This window comes from Populus nigra, chromosome 1 (genome assembly GCF_951802175.1).
Source record: "Populus nigra chromosome 1, ddPopNigr1.1, whole genome shotgun sequence".
Classification (NCBI taxonomy): domain Eukaryota; kingdom Viridiplantae; phylum Streptophyta; class Magnoliopsida; order Malpighiales; family Salicaceae; genus Populus; species Populus nigra.
In genome coordinates, this window is record NC_084852.1 from 47,395,097 (window position 1) to 47,414,962 (window position 19,866).

At 36.4% G+C, this 19,866-nt stretch overlaps 1 protein-coding gene and 2 pseudogenes across 1 annotated transcript; 2 read left to right on the plus strand and 1 right to left on the minus strand.

The window, feature by feature from the left end:
* The first annotated feature begins 11,146 nt into the window (after window positions 1–11,146).
* Window positions 11,147–11,257, plus strand: LOC133681232 (small nucleolar RNA R71; annotated as a pseudogene).
* Window positions 11,258–16,972: 5,715 nt separating this feature from the next.
* On the plus strand, window positions 16,973–17,824 carry LOC133703934 (wall-associated receptor kinase-like 8; annotated as a pseudogene).
* Window positions 17,825–18,533: 709 nt separating this feature from the next.
* On the minus strand, window positions 18,534–19,430 carry LOC133682498 (probable CCR4-associated factor 1 homolog 11). The gene has a single exon (XM_062105854.1). The coding sequence runs from the start codon at window positions 19,428–19,430 to the stop codon at window positions 18,534–18,536; it is 897 nt and encodes a 298-aa protein (XP_061961838.1).
* Window positions 19,431–19,866: the final 436 nt, after the last annotated feature.

Here is a 19,866-nt window from a genome sequence, read left to right on the forward strand (position 1 = left end):
TCCTGGCAAAAACAGGAGCACGACTTGTAGTTCCACCAAGACGATCCTAGACTGAAGCTCTGAGAGGTGCCAATTGACTTTGTTGTTTATCCTTCACTTCTTCCGCACTTATGTATTACAAGGCTTCTTTATTAATCTGAAAATGCAGCTGTGTGGAAGACTCATATCCAAGACCAGCCTTTAAAGTTTTGCCAGAAGTTTTCTTCTCTCTCCATGACTTTCTAGTCCTTGCAGAAACTTGTTTACCTTCAAGTTGAGTAGTATCACCATCCTTTGCTAACTCATTGATGTCCTCATGACTATAACCAGACTTGGCTAAAAGCTTATAAGCATTGGGATCAAAACCATTCGCCTGTTTATCAGGGAGTCCTCTAGGATTTATCACCACCGACTCGATTTGATGAACAAACCCTTTTAATAAAGGTTTTGAGACATTGTTCAAGGCGAGATTAGTAGCTGGCAAGGTCAAGTTTTCAAGCCCCTTGTTGATCTTTTCTTCATCCTTGGCAAAAGAAGATTGACCCTCTTTTCTTACTGATACTGGGATATATCAGAATATTGTGGCTTTACGTGGTAGCTTATTGTCAACAAAGTTTTCTACCACCTTTTCTTTTCCTTTATTCCTCGTTGGCTGAGACACCCCTTCATTTGCAAATGACTTATGCCCTTTTAAGCTTTTGGAGTCAATTCTTCCCTCTCTTAGATGGTCAGGTGGGGATCGTAGCTCTTCCATCACATTTGACTTGAAATAGAATTTTGCATCTGCAAAGTGAGCTTCAGCAATGGTGAAGGGGTCGGTGTCCGCCACTATCTTTCTTATTTGTCCATCTCGGCAATACTTAAAACATTGGTGGAGTGTTGAGGAGATGATACAATTTTCATGCATCCATGGTCGCCCAAGCAACATATTGTAGGTAGTTTTGGCATCTATGACATGGAAAAGTGCATTGGATTCCATATCTTCCATGTGCATTACAAGTCTTATCTTTCCAATGGCGTTTTGCCCTCCTTGATTAAAACCTTGTGTTGCTACCCAATTTTTGACCCATGTTTTGATAAATTTTCAGAAAAATCCAAAAATAGCGAAAAACATTGAAAATAAAAAAAATACATTTTTAATACATTTGCATCATTTTTAGCATTTTTAGCATCGTCTCAAAAGAATTTAAATTTTCAAAGACATTTGGAACGCGTTCAACTTTTAACGCGTTATTTTTAAAATCATTGATTTTCTTCATTGGGTCGACGTTGATATTGCTCGTTTTCAAAAAATACAAAAACAATAATAAGAAAAATCAAAATTTACAAAAAAAAAGAGGAAAAGAGAAGGAAAGGAAAAGTTGAGGGACTAATTTGAAAACCTAGCAAAACTTTTCCTATAAATACCATGCTACACTAAATTTTTAGAGGGGGGGCAATTTTGACAACATCAGAAAAAATACAAAAAAACCTAAACCTAAACCCATTTTTTTCAAGGAGAGCAGCCGCCCCCCTACCTCCTGGTGTTGATTTTCCTTCTCCCTCTCAGCCGGTCCTCCTCCTTCCCAGAACAGCCACACGGTCTTCCCCCACAGAGCCGCTCACCCCCCTGAACCAAATAACAACAGCCTGTCACGACCAAAAGATTGATGTCTTATCCCAAGTGCAGAAGTGTTGAAGTAATAAATAACCCGGCAAGACCGGGGTCGAACCACAGAGAGGTTAATTGTATAAATTATAAATAACAATACAACAACAACAACAACAACAACAATAACAATTATAATAATAATAGTAATAATAATAATAATAATAATACTCAGTACGTGGCGTTGTTATACCTGAGAATGATCTAAAAGATCGGGTCACAGGTTTCCAGCCTATATACTGATTTTATGAAAAGATCAAAGAGATATATTATATAATATAAACAGATTTCTGATGCGAATGAACAAGGCAAGACCAACAATGTCAGGATCCTTGATCAAATACAGAGCATACTTAACGTACATAACATATAACAAGAATGTAAATAATAATAATAATAATAATAATAATAATAGTAGTAGTAGTAGTAGTAGTAATAAAAAGAAGAAGAGGAAGAAATTAATGAGAACTTTGAGATGGAAGATTAATGTAAGGATTAAACAATGATAAAAACAAATGTCAAGGTTAGAGGATTCACTAATGGTATTTCAAATAAATATAATATAAACTCTTTTTATTACTCAACTAGAAACCACACACAAAGGAGGTTCTAATCGGATGATTTATCATTAATGGCTCATTATAAAGTATTAACATGATCATATTAATTATCTTGTCTAAGTAACACCATACTTATAAATATCATCAGGCATTCATGTTGGTAGCTTATGTTAACAACAAATCAAGTTCCTATCATAACAACGATGTCGGCCGAAAACTTTAAAGGATCAAGCATTCGATATACCAAGTGTTATACAACATAAATCTAGATTAACCATTTAACAAGCAAGGTATTAAGAATTAGTAAGATAAAAAGATAAGACATGCTAATAACAATTTATCTTGGATATAAACATTAAAGTCCATGTTGAGTTTATATTATATCTATTCTAACACCATTAGTAAAACCTTTTCACCTTGACATAATTAACTTAGCTAAACATAATGAAGAAGAAAAACATAAATAAACAAGATAAGAACATGATTATGATATAAGTTAACTAAGTATATGAAAGGAAATGAAAAAGCATAAACAAGAGATTAATATAACATGAAAGAAAACTTGAACATTACAAAGATATAAAGAGAGAAAGCAAGAACATGATTTTGATCTGAAAAATAATATGACTAAATACATGGCAAATGCCTCCTTTTATAGGCTAAGATTCAGAACTATTGATTGGTAGGCAACCATTGATTTGGTGGCTGGTTTTTTATATTGTTGGCTGCTGGTTCTTGATATTGTTGGCAGATTTTTGATATTGTTGGCTGGCCAAAACGTCATTGCTAACATCAGAATTTGAGCCCTTTGTTTCATGAAATCTATGGGAAATTGTCTAAGCTTTCCAGCAAAAAAAACCAGAGCTTATTTGGACTTCTAGAACTCAAGATATGAGCTGAAAACCGAACAGTGTTTGAGCTGCAGGACAGGTTCCGACTTCTCCATTGTTGCTAAGATTTGAACTTGAAAACGGCAGAATTGAGTCTTGGACCCCCATGAAAGTTTTAGGTCTATGTCTTATCTTTCCATCCATATAAAGTGGACCTAAATCCGAGTTCTACAACTCCAGTTATGATCAAATAACCGAATGGTGTCCCAGTTTGGAATTGAACCAACATCTCTTCTCCTAGCCTAGTCCTCCTTTTGTCTCTTCACTTTCAATAGTTAATCACATCAATCAATCCTTTGAATTGTGAGATATACCTGCATTCAAAACAAGCATTTACCATAAATTAAAGATATATTATATTATTAGATTGTTATTATAAAACATGCTTTAGTTAGGGAATTTAACGATACTTTAGTGCAATACGATGATATAAAGCCTTAATGAGAATGCACTTTTAAGTACTAATCAGAACCCCCAACCAGCTTATTACTAGTCCCTAGTAATCAAAGCGTTAAAATACAAAAACAATTTGCAAGTTCCACAAAGCAAGGTATTCATCATTTAACTTCCATTAATCTATCCAAATAAACAAACTCTCGTTAAATTTGTATATCTACTTCATACTTCTTAAACAAGATATTAATAAACCTTCCTTTTGTGCTCAGTAAATCAAAACATAGCTATGGAGCTTTTCATGGAAGAAAACAAAATTTTGTTCCAATGTTTAAGGTTAACTTCCTTAGGTTGGGATTAATATCTTTTTTTTTTTTTTTGAAAGCAAGAATTTATAATACAATGTATCTTGAACCCATGTAACGAGCTTTTAGCTAATGACTCCCAGACCAGTTGGTCTTAGGGCATCAGGTGTTGAGACACCCCTACGAGCTTAGTAACTCGGGTTGCAGATACTAACACGTAGATAGTGCAATGTTTGATTCCCTTAAGCTTTTCTCCTTAACCCATGTAACAAGCACTGGGCCAATAGCTCCCAAGTCAGTTGACTTTAGGGTACTAGGTGTTAAAACACCCCTTCGGGCTTAATTGCTTAAGTCAAGGAGGCTACGAAACCAAACTTATCTACTTTTATTTATTTTTTTGTTTTTTTTTCTTCATATTATATATTATCCCTTTCCCTTAGTTGTTACCTTTAACAAAAGAATATAAATAATGTAATAATCCAATATGCAACCCACAATCATATGTTAAAGTGTGTGTGTGAAAATGAAGGTTTAAGAATACTTGTTAAATGAGTATATGAGCAGAATTAAGTGATAACAATGTGAGAGTTTGTAAATCTGAATATTTCAAGAAGTAGTATAATAGACCTTGTTAAGAATGTTTACTAAGATGCGTCTCAAGAGTCACTAAAGTTCATCCTTTACTCTGCCATCCTAGTAACAACAGGTTTGCAAATGGTTGTAACAATAGAAAACATAGTTATTTAATTTTATTTTTTTTTAATATCAACTACTACCCTCTCCCCCCAACCAAAACGAGACATTGTCCTCAATGTTTTAAGGTAGAAAGATAGAGTATAGAAGACATCACCTGAAACAGCGACTACTGACAAACCTGAAACACACTTAAACAAATATAATAAACAACAAAACACAAACATTATACCATTAATAAAACCAAAGACACAAGTTGTCACAAACTAAGGCTTAAATCCAATCTAAGCTTTTTACGGCGTTCCGTGATTGACCAATTAAGTCGACTCATAGAGGAATCAACTACAGGGATGAAAGATTGAAGTTCATCAATCAATTGTTCAACAGTAGCAGCAGAGATGAGAATTTGTCGCGCTGAAAATGTTAGAAATTGTTGTTCCACAGCATGATCAAGAAAAGACAGTAAAGTATTATAAAAACCATTAACATTTAGCAAACCTATAGGTTTCTGGTGAATGTTCAGCTGAGCCCAAGATGAAATATGAAATATCTCTTCTAAAGTTCCCAGACCACCTGGTAAAGCAATAAAGGCGTCAGCATGGTTAAACATTACAGATAGTCGTTCAGACATTGTGGAGACTTGTAGTTCCTCTCCGACTGTTTTTCCAATGATGTCCCCTTCGGCTAAAGCTTTGGGGATGACCCCCAAAACTTGACTGCCTCCTAAAAATGCAGCTATTGAAACACTCCCCATTAACCCAAGGCTGCCTCCCCCATATACTAAATGAATCTTTCTCTCAGCTAGTACCCGACCAAGATGATTTGCTGATTCTAAAAACTCCTTTTCTTTTCCAGGACTGGATCCACAAAAAACACAAATATTTTTTATTTTAGGAACAGAGGAACTGGCCATTACTTCTATATCTAGTAAATGAATGGGTAGAGTAGAAATGATGGGAAGGAAGAGAAGATTTTATAGATGAGAAATTGAAAATGCAATCATACCACCTATATGTAGGCTAGCTGGAGTCTTACTCTCTCTCTCTCTCTCTTTGTTTTTTTTTGTTTTTTTTTTTTGAAAAAGCATGTGTATGTACAAACAGCTGTGATTGTGGCTCACATCTTCCCTTGGTTTTACGTCCAAGAACGGCTTAAACGCCCTCTATGGGTCGGGGATAGGCTTCCCATCCAGTTTTCTTAAAAACTGACAAACAAGGTCTTTTTTAGTCAGATTCCCAAGACTAAGTCGATCATGTTCTTTATGAAAATGAGGCCATAAATCATGAATTGCACAATGCACATATCCACTAGGATGCGTCTCAAGAGTTAATAGAAGATTATCTAAAGACTCCTTACTCAGGCCATCCTTAATGAATTGTATTTTATCTTCACGGTTTATAGATACAATTCCTAAAGAACGACATTTTGCATTACAAGTCCATCTGGCACATCGGTGACAGACTTTCAGTCGTTTTGCACGACGTTTCTTTGCAAAAGTGCTTTTACCTGTTCCAGGCATGTATGAAATAAAAGTATTGGAAGACTCACCTAATAATCGGACCTTTGCTTCAATCAACCAGCGAATATCTTCAGGAATTCCATGGTTCATTAACAACCTCAATCTTTCACACCTAGCACGGTAAATTTTTGTAATCGCATTCTGAGGTAGGGCAGGAAAATACTTTTTCAATTTTTCAAGAGTGGTGTCCATTTTTCAAAAGAGAAGTGGAGGAGAGATGCAAAGAAAAGAGAAGGAATAAGAAATTGAACAAATATATACACAGATATCAGTTATCATGGGAAACTGAAAGAACCGACTTAAGAGTCACGGAGTACCGTTATCCACCATTTGACCGGGGTTGGAGAAAGACTAGCAAAACAAGAGTCACACAAAAAAGAAACACAAAAACAATGTGAGAAAAACAATATAATCAACCTTTATATACAGCATCATTCAAACCAATGGATTCAATTTCACTAGGAAAATTATCAAAGTAAGCTTTCAAACGATGTCCATTTACCTTAAAAACATTGCCATTCTTTGGATTCTCAATATCAAAGGCCCCATAAGGATACACATGTTTCACAATAAATGGACCGCTCCATCTTGATCTTAGCTTTTCAGGAAATAAATGGAGTCGAGAATTATAAAGCAAAACTTTTTGACCAACATCAAATGTTTTTCTCAAGATTCTCTTATCATGAAACTCTTTGATTCTTGCTTTATGAATTTTTTAATTTTCATATGCATCATTTCTTATTTCCTCAAGCTCATTTATTTGCAACTTACGCAGATGGCTAGCATCATCCAGGTTTGAATTGAAAGCTTTAATAGCCCAATAAGCTTTGTGTTCAAGTTCCACAGGCAAATGACAAGGTTTTCCATAAACCAACCTATAAGATGACATACCTAATGATGTTTTAAAAGCAGTGCGATAAGCCCAAAGTGCATCATTAAGTCTTAAAGACCAGTCCTTCCGATTAGGGTTCACTGTTTTTTCCAAGATTTGTTTGATCTCCCTATTAGCAAGTTCTACTTGTCCATTTGTCTGAGGGTGATAAGGGGTGGCAACTTTATGTGTGATTCCATATTTCTTCATTAAAGACTCAAATGGCTTGTTACAGAAATGTGTTCCACCATCACTTATCATGACCCGAGGGATTCCAAATCGACTCAAAATATTTTCTTTCAAAAACTTGATCACTGTTTTATGATCATTGTTACGACTTGGAATTGCCTCTATCCATTTTGAAACATAGTCTACTGCGACTAATATGTACACAAAACCAAATGATGGAGGAAATGGACCCATAAAATCTATAACCCAACAGTTAAAGATTTCAATAACAAGAATAGTATTTAAAGGCATCATGTGACGTCTTGAAATAGATCCTAGCTTTTGACAATTTTCACAAGTTTTGCAGAATGCATGCGTGTCTTTGAACATGGTGGGCCAATAAAATCCACATTGTAAGATTTTTGCAGTTGTCTTTCTTGATGAGAAATGACCCCCACATGCCTCAGAATGACAAAATTTAATGACACTACTTACCTCATTGTCGGGAATGCATCTTCGAAATATTTGATCAGGACAATATTTGAACAAGTAAGGGTCATCCCAATAAAAGTTCTTCACTTCGTTCAAGAACTTTCTTTTGTCTTGGGTACTCCAATGAGCTGGCAAATGTCCTGAAACAAGAAAATTAACTATATTAGCAAACCAAGGCATCGTAGAGACAGAAAGTAAAGATTCATCAGGAAAGTAGTCATTGATTGGTGTGATGTCAGATCTCGAATCAGTTGTCAATCTTGACAAATGATCCGCGACAACATTTTCGGTGCCTTTCTTATCCTTGATTGTGATATCGAATTCTTGAAGTAACAAAATCCACCGCACCAATCTAGCCTTAGAATCCTTCTTAGAAAGAAGATATTTCAACGCTGCATGATCGCTAAAAACAATAACAGGTGAGCCAACAAGATAAGATCTGAATTTTTCACATGCAAATACTACTGCAAGTAATTCCTTTTCAGTGGTGGTGTAATTCATTTGAGCACTATTTAAAGTTTTACTTGCATAGTAAATCACATAGGGTTTCTTATCTTTTCTTTGTCCTAAAACAACACCCACGACATAATCACTAGCATCACACATTATTTCAAAAGGTAATGACCAATCAGGAGGTTGAATGACAGGAGCAGAAGTAAGCAAGTTTTTAAGTTTAACAAAGGCTTCTTCACAATGTTCAGTCCATTCAAAAACATTATCCTTTGTTAGAAGGTTACACAATGGCTTAGATATTACACTAAAATCTTTGATGAACCTTCTATAAAAACCAGCATGTCCTAAGAATGATCTAACGTTTTTAACAGATTTTGGTGTTGGCAAGTTAGCAATTAACTCGATTTTAGATTTGTCAACCTCAATTCCTATTGATGAAACAATATGACCAAGTACAATGCCGTTTGTTACCATAAAATGACATTTTTCCCAATTTAGCACAAGATTCTTCTCTTCACACCTGTTCAAAACCTTTTCCAAGTTAGTTAAACAATCATCAAATGAATCACCAAAAACAGAAAAATCATCCATAAAAATCTCAAGAAAACGTTCAACCATATCACTGAATATGCTAAGCATGCATCTTTGAAACGTGGCTGGTGCATTACATAATCCAAAAGGCATCCTTCGGTATGCAAATGTACCAAATGGACATGTGAAAGTAGTTTTCTCTTGATCTTCAAATGCAATTTCAATTTGGTTGTAACCCGAATAGCCATCTAGAAAACAATAAAATTCATGACCTGCAACTCTTTCTAGAATTTGATCCATGAAAGGTAAAGGAAAATGATCTTTTCTAGTCATTGAATTAAGTTTCCTATAGTCAATGCACATGCGCCAACCAGTAATAGTCCTAGTTGGAATTAACTCATTCTTCTCATTTGTTATCACAGTAACTCCAGACTTTTTAGGTATAACTTGGGTAGGACTTACCCATTTGCTGTCAGAAATAGGATAAATGATTCCATTATCTAGAAGCTTAATGACTTCATTCCTCACTACTTCTTTCATATTAGGATTAAGCCTTCGTTGCATTTCTCTAGAGGGTTTAGCATTTTCCTCCAAATAAATCTTGTATGTGCAAATCAAAGGACTAATTCCTTTTATGTCAGCTATGGTCCATCCTAATGCATTTTTGTGCATTTTCAGAGTTTGTAATAACTTACCTTCTTGATGAACATTAAGTTTGGAAGAAATTATTACCGGAAAAGTTTCATTTTCTCCCAAAAATGAGTATTTGTGATTACATGGTAATGGCTTCAAATCGGGTTTTGGTGGTTGAACACTTAAAGGTATGGACTCAATTGATCGTGGTGGCAATTCCTCAATTTTTGGTCTCCAACTATTTGCCTTTGATTCTTCCTGAAAATAAACCATTTGCAAATCATCAGATTCATTAAACTCAGTTTCACTGGAAGTGTTTTCAAATTGATCACAAATTAATTTTTCAATAAAATCTACTTCCTGTAAATCATTATCATCTCCAGGTTGCTTGCAAATGTTAAAAACATTCATCTCCAATGTCATGTTTCCAAAAGATAACTTCATCACTCCATTCCTAAAATTAATCAATGCATTAGAAGTTGCAAGAAATGGACGTCCTAAAATAACAGGAATTGAATTGCATGCTTCAATAGGTTGTGTATCCAAGACAATAAAATCCACAGGAAAGATGAATTTATCAACTTGTACTAACACATCTTCAACTACTCCTCTAGGCACTTTTACAGATCTATCAGCAAGTAAAAGAGTTACAGAAGTAGGTTTTAACTCACCTAGATTGAGACTTTGAAAAACCGAATATGGAAGTAAATTCACACTAGCTCCAAGATCAAGTAAAGCTCTATCAATTTTATGTTCTCCAATAAAGCAAGAAATTGTAGGACAACCAGGGTCTTTATATTTCAAAGCATTATCATTCTGAAGAATGGCACTTACTTGTTCGGCTAAAAAGGCTTTCTTTTTCACATTCAGTTTTCTCTTCACAGTGCACAGATCTTTCAAAAATTTAGCATAAGACGGTACCTGTTTAATAGCATCTAACAAAGGTATATTGATCCTTACCTGTTTGAAAGTTTCAAAGATTTCAGAATTGTGATTGACTTTCCTTTGTTTGGTCATGGCATGAGGAAATGGAAGTGCTGGTGGGGAATCAGTCTCCTCCTTGCAGTGTTCAGGTTCAACCCTTTCCTTACCCTCAGAGACTAACTCATCTTCTTTCTCACAAGGTTCAAGAACGGGTTTTTCAATAACCTTACCACTGCGGAGAGTAGTGACTGATTTGACTTGATCCATATGTTGGCTTCCAGAACCACTTGCACTTGAATTGTATTGCCCTTTGGGATTTTGCTGGGGTTGAGATGGAAACTTACCTTTCTCCTGAAAACTAAGAGCAGATGTGAACTTTGCAAGAGTATCTTTTAGATCTGCCATGGTTTGAGCATTTTGAGTGTTGATTGTCTCTTGCTTTTCAATGAATGCATGCAGTGTTTCCTCAAGATTTCTTCTAGGAGGGGGAATATAAGGAGGTGCATATCCATGAGAATTTTGAAAATTATGTTGTGCTTGAAATGGTGGCTGTGAAGTTTGTGCATTATTGTTACCACTCTTCCAACTGAAATTTGGGTGATTTCTCCAACCAGGGTTGTACGTTTGTGAGTATGGGTTATGACTTGGCCTTTGGAAACTATTTAAAGCATTGGCTTGTTCATGGAGACATTCCTTAAAAGAAGGCAAAGTTGGACAATCATTGGTTGAGTGTTCATTAGTTTCACAAATTTGACACACAATTTCTTGAACAGATTTTATTTGACCACTCTTTTTTAATTCTAGTGCCTCAACTTTTCTAGCTAAAGATGCAAATTTGGCTTGGAGGTCATGATCTTCCCTAAGGTTATACATGCCTCCATTAGATGTATGAGGTTGAGTTTTACCTGGTGCCTCACACGTACCTGTGGTGTCCCAATTTTGAGCATTTTCAGCTAGCAAGTCTAGGTACTCCATTGCTTCATCAGGGTCTTTATCTTCAAAAGTTCCATTGCACATCAATTCCACCATTTGCCTATCTTTAGGTGTTAACCCTTCATAAAATTGTGAGACCAATCTCCATGTTTCAAAACCATGATGAGGACAGGTATTAAGCAAGTCTTTATATCTATCCCAACACTTGTAAAATGTTTCTCCTGGTTTTTGAGTGAAAGTGGTGATTTGTCTTTTGAAAGAGTTTGTTCTGTGAGACGGAAAAAACTTCTTTAAAAATTGTTGTTGCATTTCATCCCAAGCACGAATGGATCCTGACCTAATATTTTGTAGCCATGTTTTTACTTTATCTTTTAATGAAAACGAAAAAAACTTTAATCTGATGGTGTTCATGCTACAATTTAAGTCATTATAGGTGTTACAAACTTCTTCAAATTCTCTTAAATGCAAATATGGATTTTCTAATTCTAAGCCATGAAAAGTGGGTAAAAGTTGAATAATACCTGGCTTAAAATTAAAATGAGAAGCATCAGGAGGAAAAACTATACATGATGGTGCACTTGTTCTTGTTGGATTCATGTGATCTCTAAGTGTTCTCACATGATTATTCTCATTATTCTCATTATGAATTGACTGGTTATCTTCTTCGGCCATGTTTTCTAAAGAAATTGAGGATTTCCTAGAAAGTCTACCACTTAATGTACGTGTCCAAACTCTCATGCAAGTGCAAAAGAAAAGAAAAAGAAAAAGAAAAAGAAAAAGAAAAGGAACAAAATTAGAAAAATAAATAAAAGTAAAAAAACAAAAGAAAATAAAAGAAATATAAAATTTATACAATACTTACCTCCCCAGCAACGGCGCCAAAAACTTGTCACGACCAAAAGATTGATGTCTTATCCCAAGTGCAGGAATGTTGAAGTAATAAATAACCCGGCAAGACCGGGGTCGAACCACAGAGAGGTTAATTGTATAAATTATAAATAACAATACAACAACAACAACAACAACAACAACAACAACAATAACAATTATAATAATAATAGTAATAATAATAATAATAATAATAATAATAATAATAATAATAATACTCAGTACGTGGCGTTGTTATACCTGAGAATGATCTAAAAGATCGGGTCACAGGTTTCCAGCCTATATACTGATTTTATGAAAAGATCAAAGAGATATATTATATAATATAAACAGATTTCTGATGCGAATGAACAAGGCAAGACCAACAATGTCAGGATCCTTGATCAAATACAGAGCATACTTAACGTACATAACATATAACAAGAATGTAAATAATAATAATAATAATAATAATAATAATAGTAGTAGTAGTAGTAGTAATAAAAAGAAGAAGAGGAAGAAATTAATGAGAACTTTGAGATGGAAGATTAATGTAAGGATTAAACAATGATAAAAACAAATGTCAAGGTTAGAGGATTCACTAATGGTATTTCAAATAAATATAATATAAACTCTTTTTATTACTCAACTAGAAACCACACACAAAGGAGGTTCTAATCGGATGATTTATCATTAATGGCTCATTATAAAGTATTAACATGATCATATTAATTATCTTGTCTAAGTAACACCATACTTATAAATATCATCAGGCATTCATGTTGGTAGCTTATGTTAACAACAAATCAAGTTCCTATCATAACAACGATGTCGGCCGAAAACTATGAAGGATCAAGCATTCGATGTACCAAGTGTTATACAACATAAATCTAGATTAACCATTTAACAAGCAAGGTATTAAGAATTAGTAAGATAAAAAGATAAGACATGCTAATAACAATTTATCTTGGATATAAACATTAAAGTCCATGTTGAGTTTATATTATATCTATTCTAACACCATTAGTAAAACCTTTTCACCTTGACATAATTAACTTAGCTAAACATAATGAAGAAGAAAAACATAAATAAACAAGATAAGAACATGATTATGATATAAGTTAACTAAGTATATGAAAGGAAATGAAAAAGCATAAACAAGAGATTAATATAACATGAAAGAAAACTTGAACATTACAAAGATATAAAGAGAGAAAGCAAGAACATGATTTTGATCTGAGAAATAATATGACTAAATACATGGCAAATGCCTCCTTTTATAGGCTAAGATTTAGAACTATTGATTGGTAGGCAACCATTGATTTGGTGGCTGGTTTTTGATATTGTTGGCTGCTGGTTCTTGATATTGTTGGCAGATTTTTGATATTGTTGGCTGGCCAAAACGTCATTGCTAACATCAGAATTTGAGCCCTTTGTTTCATGAAATCTATGGGAAATTGTCTCAGCTTTCCAGCAAAAAAAACCAGAGCTTATTTGGACTTCTAGAACTCAAGATATGAGCTGAAAACCGAACAGTGTTTGAGCTGCAGGACAGGTTCCGACTTCTCCGTTGTTGCTAAGATTTGAACTTGAAAACGGCATAATTGAGTCTTGGGACCCACATGAAAGTTTTAGGTCTATGTCTTATCTTTCCATCCATATAAAGTGGACCTAAATCCGAGTTCTACAACTCCAGTTATGATCAAATAACCGAATGGTGTCCCAGTTTGGAATTGAACCAGCATCTCTTCTCCTAGCCTAGTCCTCCTTTTGTCTCTTCACTTTCAATAGTTAATCACATCAATCAATCCTTTGAATTGTGAGATATACCTGCATTCAAAACAAGCATTTACCATAAATTAAAGATATATTATATTATTAGACTTGTTATTATAAAACATGCTTTAGTTTGGGAATTTAACGATACTTTAGTGCAATACGATGATATAAAGCCTTAATGAGAATGCACTTTTAAGTGCTAATCACAGCCCCCATACACTTTTCGATTTCCCTCTTTCTTGGCCCAAACCAGCCTCCACACCGTTCCCCCCATTTTCTAGCCAACAACATAGAGCCCTTCCCTTTTGATTTTCTTCTTCCTCAGCCGCTGGACGCAAGCCTCCCTTCTACCCTCTCCATCTCACTTTTTCTCCCCAGCAGCCGCCCCTGATGATTTTCTTCCTCAGCCACAGCGCTGGCCTCTCTTTTTGAAAAAAGGAGGAGCAGGCTGCCGCTCCCTTGGAAAAGAAAGAACCCAGCGCCGCCTGCCTTCTTTTGATTTTTCAGCTCTATTTGGTCTCCCCTCTTTCCCCGTTTCAGCCGACTGAAGCCCCAGCCAGGAACGCCATCTGTTTTGTCAACAACAGACTCCAGACCCTCCCTCTGTCACCGTGCAACAACCGACCCATCGGCTTCCCTCTCCCGGCTGCTGGACCCTGCTTCGTGACCTAAAACCAGCCGGCCACGCCCCTCCACTGGCCGTTGCTCTCCCTCGCGGCCAAGAAGGCCACTGCAAGAGTCCCAACGGAGGACAGCAGCAAGGCCACCGCCAGCAGCCACTACAGCTTCTTCTACGATCTTCAACCACCCAGACAGCAACCAGCAACGGCGGCGTTAGACCCTAGAGGAAGAAAGGAAGAGCAGAAATCCGAGAGGAGAAAGGTAGACCGAGAACATATCTAAAAAGGATCCACTCCTTGCTGTGTTTTTTTTTTGTGGTTTTGCAGGTCACCGCCGGTGAAGAAGGGGAGAAAGGAGGAAGTCGTGCCAGATCCCCGGGCTTTCCTCGAATGTTCATGCGGCACTGTTCCGACTTGCAGAAGTCCTTCCCTGCAATTTCTGGAGTTTTAGGGACCATTTTGTAATTTTTAAATTATGTAATGTAATTTTTGTTTAGTGTTGAATTTTTTTTAATTTGTAATGTGGATGTAAAAAAAAAGAAGGGAAAAGAAAAGTATAGTGAAAGTGAATGTGTGATTGGAATTTTATTTATGAATGCTTTTTTTTAATAAAAAAGAATTTAATATTTTGATTTCTTCACGGATAAAGAATTATGAACTTACATGTAAGTTGTATTTCTAAAATTCGATGAAAGAACAGAATTTTTAAAACTTCTTTAACACATCAAGTCCATGAAGCAGCTTACCTCAGGTAGGGTGCGTTAGGGGTGCTAATACCTTCCTTAACCACAACCAGTCCCTTACTCGCAAATCTCTGATAAGACCAGTACCTTGGTTTTCTAGTAGCCTTCAATAAATTACTATGTGGCGACTCCAACGAACCAATCAAATCAAACAACAAATGAAAAATCGCCAGTCGACGCCGCGTAGATTTTTTGGACGTGCGACACCTTGAATCATCAGATGACTTGGGAAAAGTTCATCCATTGGAACCCCTAGCTCTTTCATAGTCTTAAGAGGTAGTATATTGACTGTTAAGCCATCATCCACCAAGATACGATTCACCATCTTTTCATCAACATATCCTTTAATGAAAAGAGGTCGGTTATGGAGTTTTGATCCAAGCAGCAAGTCTTCATCATTGAAGGATATCTCTGTTGTGCATACACCGTGAGATAAATTTGAAGAGTCATCATAACCTTCCTTCATGAAAAGTTCAATAGGAGTTTTCTCTTCATCAACATGATAGCAAGTAACAAGTACATTTTCAATTCTTCTCATCTCTATTGGCATGTACTCATTCAGTGTAACGGGCTTTCTTAGATTTTGTACTGAAAAACCCTCCTTTGTGGCTGGTATGGACTTTCATTGAATCTTTCGGAGTATTGGCTCATCAATCAGCTTTCTCACTATTGAGATTCTCATTCTAGTTGGCTTTGTCATCTGCATGCATGTCCTCCTTCCTCTTCTATGTGTGACTAAAGTCCATCTTTCATCATCATAATTTTCAGACGAATCAGGCTTCAAGTTGTCAACTTGAGGTGCGAGGGTTATACATGGAGTTTTACTTGAGGATGCAGTGAAGCTCATCGGGAAGATGGCATCAAGTCTTGTAGGTTCAAAGGAGCCGAAACTTAGTGTAGGGAGTGATTGACATGGTCCTAAATTGATCGTGGTTGTGATATTAGAGGCTGCTATTTCATCATCGAAAACAATATCTCCATTCTCGTGTAGCCTCATGATCTTGTCTTTCAACACAAAACACTTCTCTAAAGGATGACTGATTAAGCAATGATATTTGCAATAATTTAGATTATCTACTTGGTTTGCTTCTTCAGGGCGTTTCACCTTCGGCAACTCAATGATATTTGCCTCAAGCAGATCATCCAGCATCCTAGATATGTCTGAGTCAGGAAATGGATACACTTTTTCTTGTCGCTTTTTCAAGGATGGTTTCTTTTTTTCACCCTTTTGAAAAGTAGTCGGCGTTACATGATCATTCCTCTTAACTCCAGTTGGTACTTTTACAGCAGTAGAGTTAACTACTAAAGATTGCTTTCCCTCGACCTTTAGAGTGCTCTTTCCGAATCTACGACTTTCAGGCTTATTTCTTTTAGGCTCTTGCATTGGTAATAATGAACTTTCAGCCGCCGCAATGCTAAGTTCCATATCGTGTGCATGAGTAGCCAATTCTTCAAAAGACTTTGTTTTGATGCCTTGTAGAATATAGCTATCTTGATCTTAAATATTCCCTTTCCATTATTAGTTCTTATATTATTTGTTGTGCAAATTCATCACAAATAATTAAAGTCCCCTTGAGAAATTAATATAATCTCCAAATCTTCTATAAAAAATTCAAAGAATAATTATTTTATTTAGTAAATCCCTAGAACAAATTATTTTTGAAAATACTCAAATATATAGGAAACTTTATTACCCTTCTCATGTCGATTTTTCTCACCTTCTACTCTCCACGAATCCTTCACCAAAATGTTAATTTTAATCTTTCTACGCTCTCACAAACATACAGTACTTTGAGGAAGTCCTGCTAGCTAGGCACATTGTTTCCAACTAAACTAGTACCCATGTCTATTTTCTAATCCAGACAATTGAATCCACTTGTCCTCCTGCTAGATTAAACTAGAAAGCCTAGAACATGCCTATAAAGTCTTGAACAAACTCAACCATGTTGAACTCCGAAACAATACGAGAAAATGAAAATGGCCTACAAATATTTCTTGTCTCCAATCATTCTCCTACTGCTGCCCACCTTATTTCAGTTAGCAAGAGCAGTTGCACCTATAGCAAAGCGTGGTTGTCAAGATCACTGTGGAAACATCAGCATTCCGTGCCCTTTTGGAACGACAAAAGATTGCTACCTGGAAGAATCGTTTGAGATTGTTTGCGACGAAGCAGCCAGCCCTCCTAGGGTTTTCATAAGAAAAACCAATATGGAGGTTCTGAATATTGGAGATGGTGCTGCCGTTGTCAAAGGTCCAATTATGTCTTCCAATTGTTCTGGTAGGCAATCCGGTCCACCTGTGAACTTGGAGGGAAGTCCTTTCTTTTTCTCCTTCTGTAATCTATTCATTGCAGTCGGCTGCAACATCCGTGCTCTATTGACAGAGATTGGGCCCCAAGTCAGTGGATGTGACTCAACATGCGTTCCCTACAATAATCAAACAACCATTATTTATGGGCAAGAAATGAATAGTCTCTGTTCTGGTAAGCGCTGCTGCGTAGCAAGAGCTCCTTATTTAATCCAAGTCTAGAAACTAAAAATGAGAGTCAAGACAGCAGTGGATGCAAGCTTACTTTCCTAGCAGACCAAGAATGGGTTGCGTTCTCCGATATAAACAATCCGCAAGTGTTTCATGATCGGGAATATGCTCCGGTGGTGCTGGCTTGGGTGATGGATTACAAGCTTTGGAAATATGACCCAAGACCATGAGTTGCAAATATTCCCTTCTTGAGCACTCTTTGACTTTAGCCTACGAATGTTCTTGCGGGAAAGGTTATGAGGGCAACCCATATACCTTGGGTGCGTAGGTAAATTTACTGTTTAAGAAAAGACTTTATGTTGCTGTTTGGCTGTACAGCAGCTTCGCTTTTAGTTCTTGAAATAATACTTCGATACAACGATACCGTTTGTTTACATGGCATGCCGCGTTTCAAACCACAGTTCAAATGAAAAGCAGCCAAAACGTTGCTTTTGATTTTGAACCACCATTAGTTTCCTCTTCTGAATAATAATAATAATAATAATTTCTGCAAAGATTGTTCTGGTTTATCAGGAAAAAAAAGTACATGAGCATCTCTTCTATATTTATCGATCGTCTTCCTGAGTTATAATTTCCTTGCTGTATGTTAAGACTGTTGAGATTTGTTGCGCCTGCTTATTAGATCAATTTCATATCACCTCTACTGCTGGTGATAATCGATGCAGTATGAACATCTACGTTAGAACAATTAATTATACATTTTTCTGACTGTAGGTATATCTAAGCAAAGTTATTGTAGCTCAAGTCCCTAGCTAGTTGCTAGGACGACTGCTGTTATAGGCTTTCTCATTACACTTTCTGACAAATCAATGCGAGATCTGGCTTTAAGGCAAACTTGAATTAAAGCAAAACAAATCAGAATATATAGCTAATCAAGGGGGAAAAATATAAGCATAAAATCGAGGAACTTGGATTAAAAAGTTTAAGCGAAAAAAAGAGAGATGACACTGAAAATATTTGATAGACCTGAAAGTACAACTCCATTGATATTCCTTCAAACTAGAGTGCCTATGAATGTATCAGGTGCGTAAGTGAACCCTGACCAGCCTTCACACAGTCCAAACATCATTCCCTCATAGCCATTCAATTTCTCGAGATCAATTTTAGCACACGACTCCTTGAATCTCACGAATGTTTGAAGAGTTAACAAGCTATCAGATCCTGCCTGGTGCCTTCTTCCCGTTATTCGTTCAACACCAAGTAACATAGCCACCCTCTCGAATCCACCGTGCAAGCCACTAATGCATCCCATCATGAATTTTGTATCATAAACTCGAACCCCAAAGAAAAACCTCATCATCCCCAAAAAAGACCGCATATCACTTGGCAACTCTCGTTTAGTTAAAATCTTGATCAAGAATCCAAAATCATAAGCACCATGAAAAGTAATCCAAGTTATTGAAGAATTATTGGAAACAAGTCCAGAACTCAAAATCAGCCTTCCAAAATCCGAGGAATCAATACCCTTCTCTCTGTTCTTCTTCAAATCAATACCTTGGCGTTCAAGTAACCCAATAGACTCTTCACTGTGATGATCGTGCTTGATATTGAAATCCCGGAAATTAAACAGCCACGCATATTGGAATTCTGTTCCGAAACTTGGAAGATTTCCATGAGAATCAGAAAGAGTTATCCCAAGTTGAATTATTTTCAAGAGATCAACATTCCACTTCATGAGACAGTAGTTTCCATAGGGAGTGGCATGAGACAGCGAACTCTTGTCACGATTTAATTGAAAGATAGTACCAGGGAATTCTGTGTCCAAAGCAACCAAGGGGAAGCGAGAGATCGCTTCCTTGATTAGAAAAAACTCATATACGAGGTTGATCAGAAGGGGTGGTCCAAAGTTGATGAGGAGTGTATGGAATCCTTGTTTCTTCTGGTTTTCCATCTCAAAATTAAAAAGAAAAAGAAAAAAAGAGATCATTCCTAGGTTTCCTGCCGTGAGAAGGATTGTCCTAATGGAATGTGTCACAGGGTTAAATTTTTCGCAACGAAATACAACCCAATGCGGCAGCCTAGTCCCGACTAGACTCAGCCTTGCCTCACCCCTTTTCGCTCGTGTTTCCTACGACTATGTGTTTCGCTCACCCAAAGAGGTTCTCACAGTAGCTTCGTCGTAAACAAGGAAACCAACACAAGCAAGCACAACAAGATTACATGAATCCCTCTCAACCTTTATTTATCTCATCAACAAAGGAATACACAACAAGAGTGTGTGTGTTGTGCACAAAATCGCATGCTACACAGCAGAGGCTTGGCAGCCTATATATAGACAGAAATGTGAGCTGCTATGCTCACCCATGATCCCTATTTTCAGGGCATAG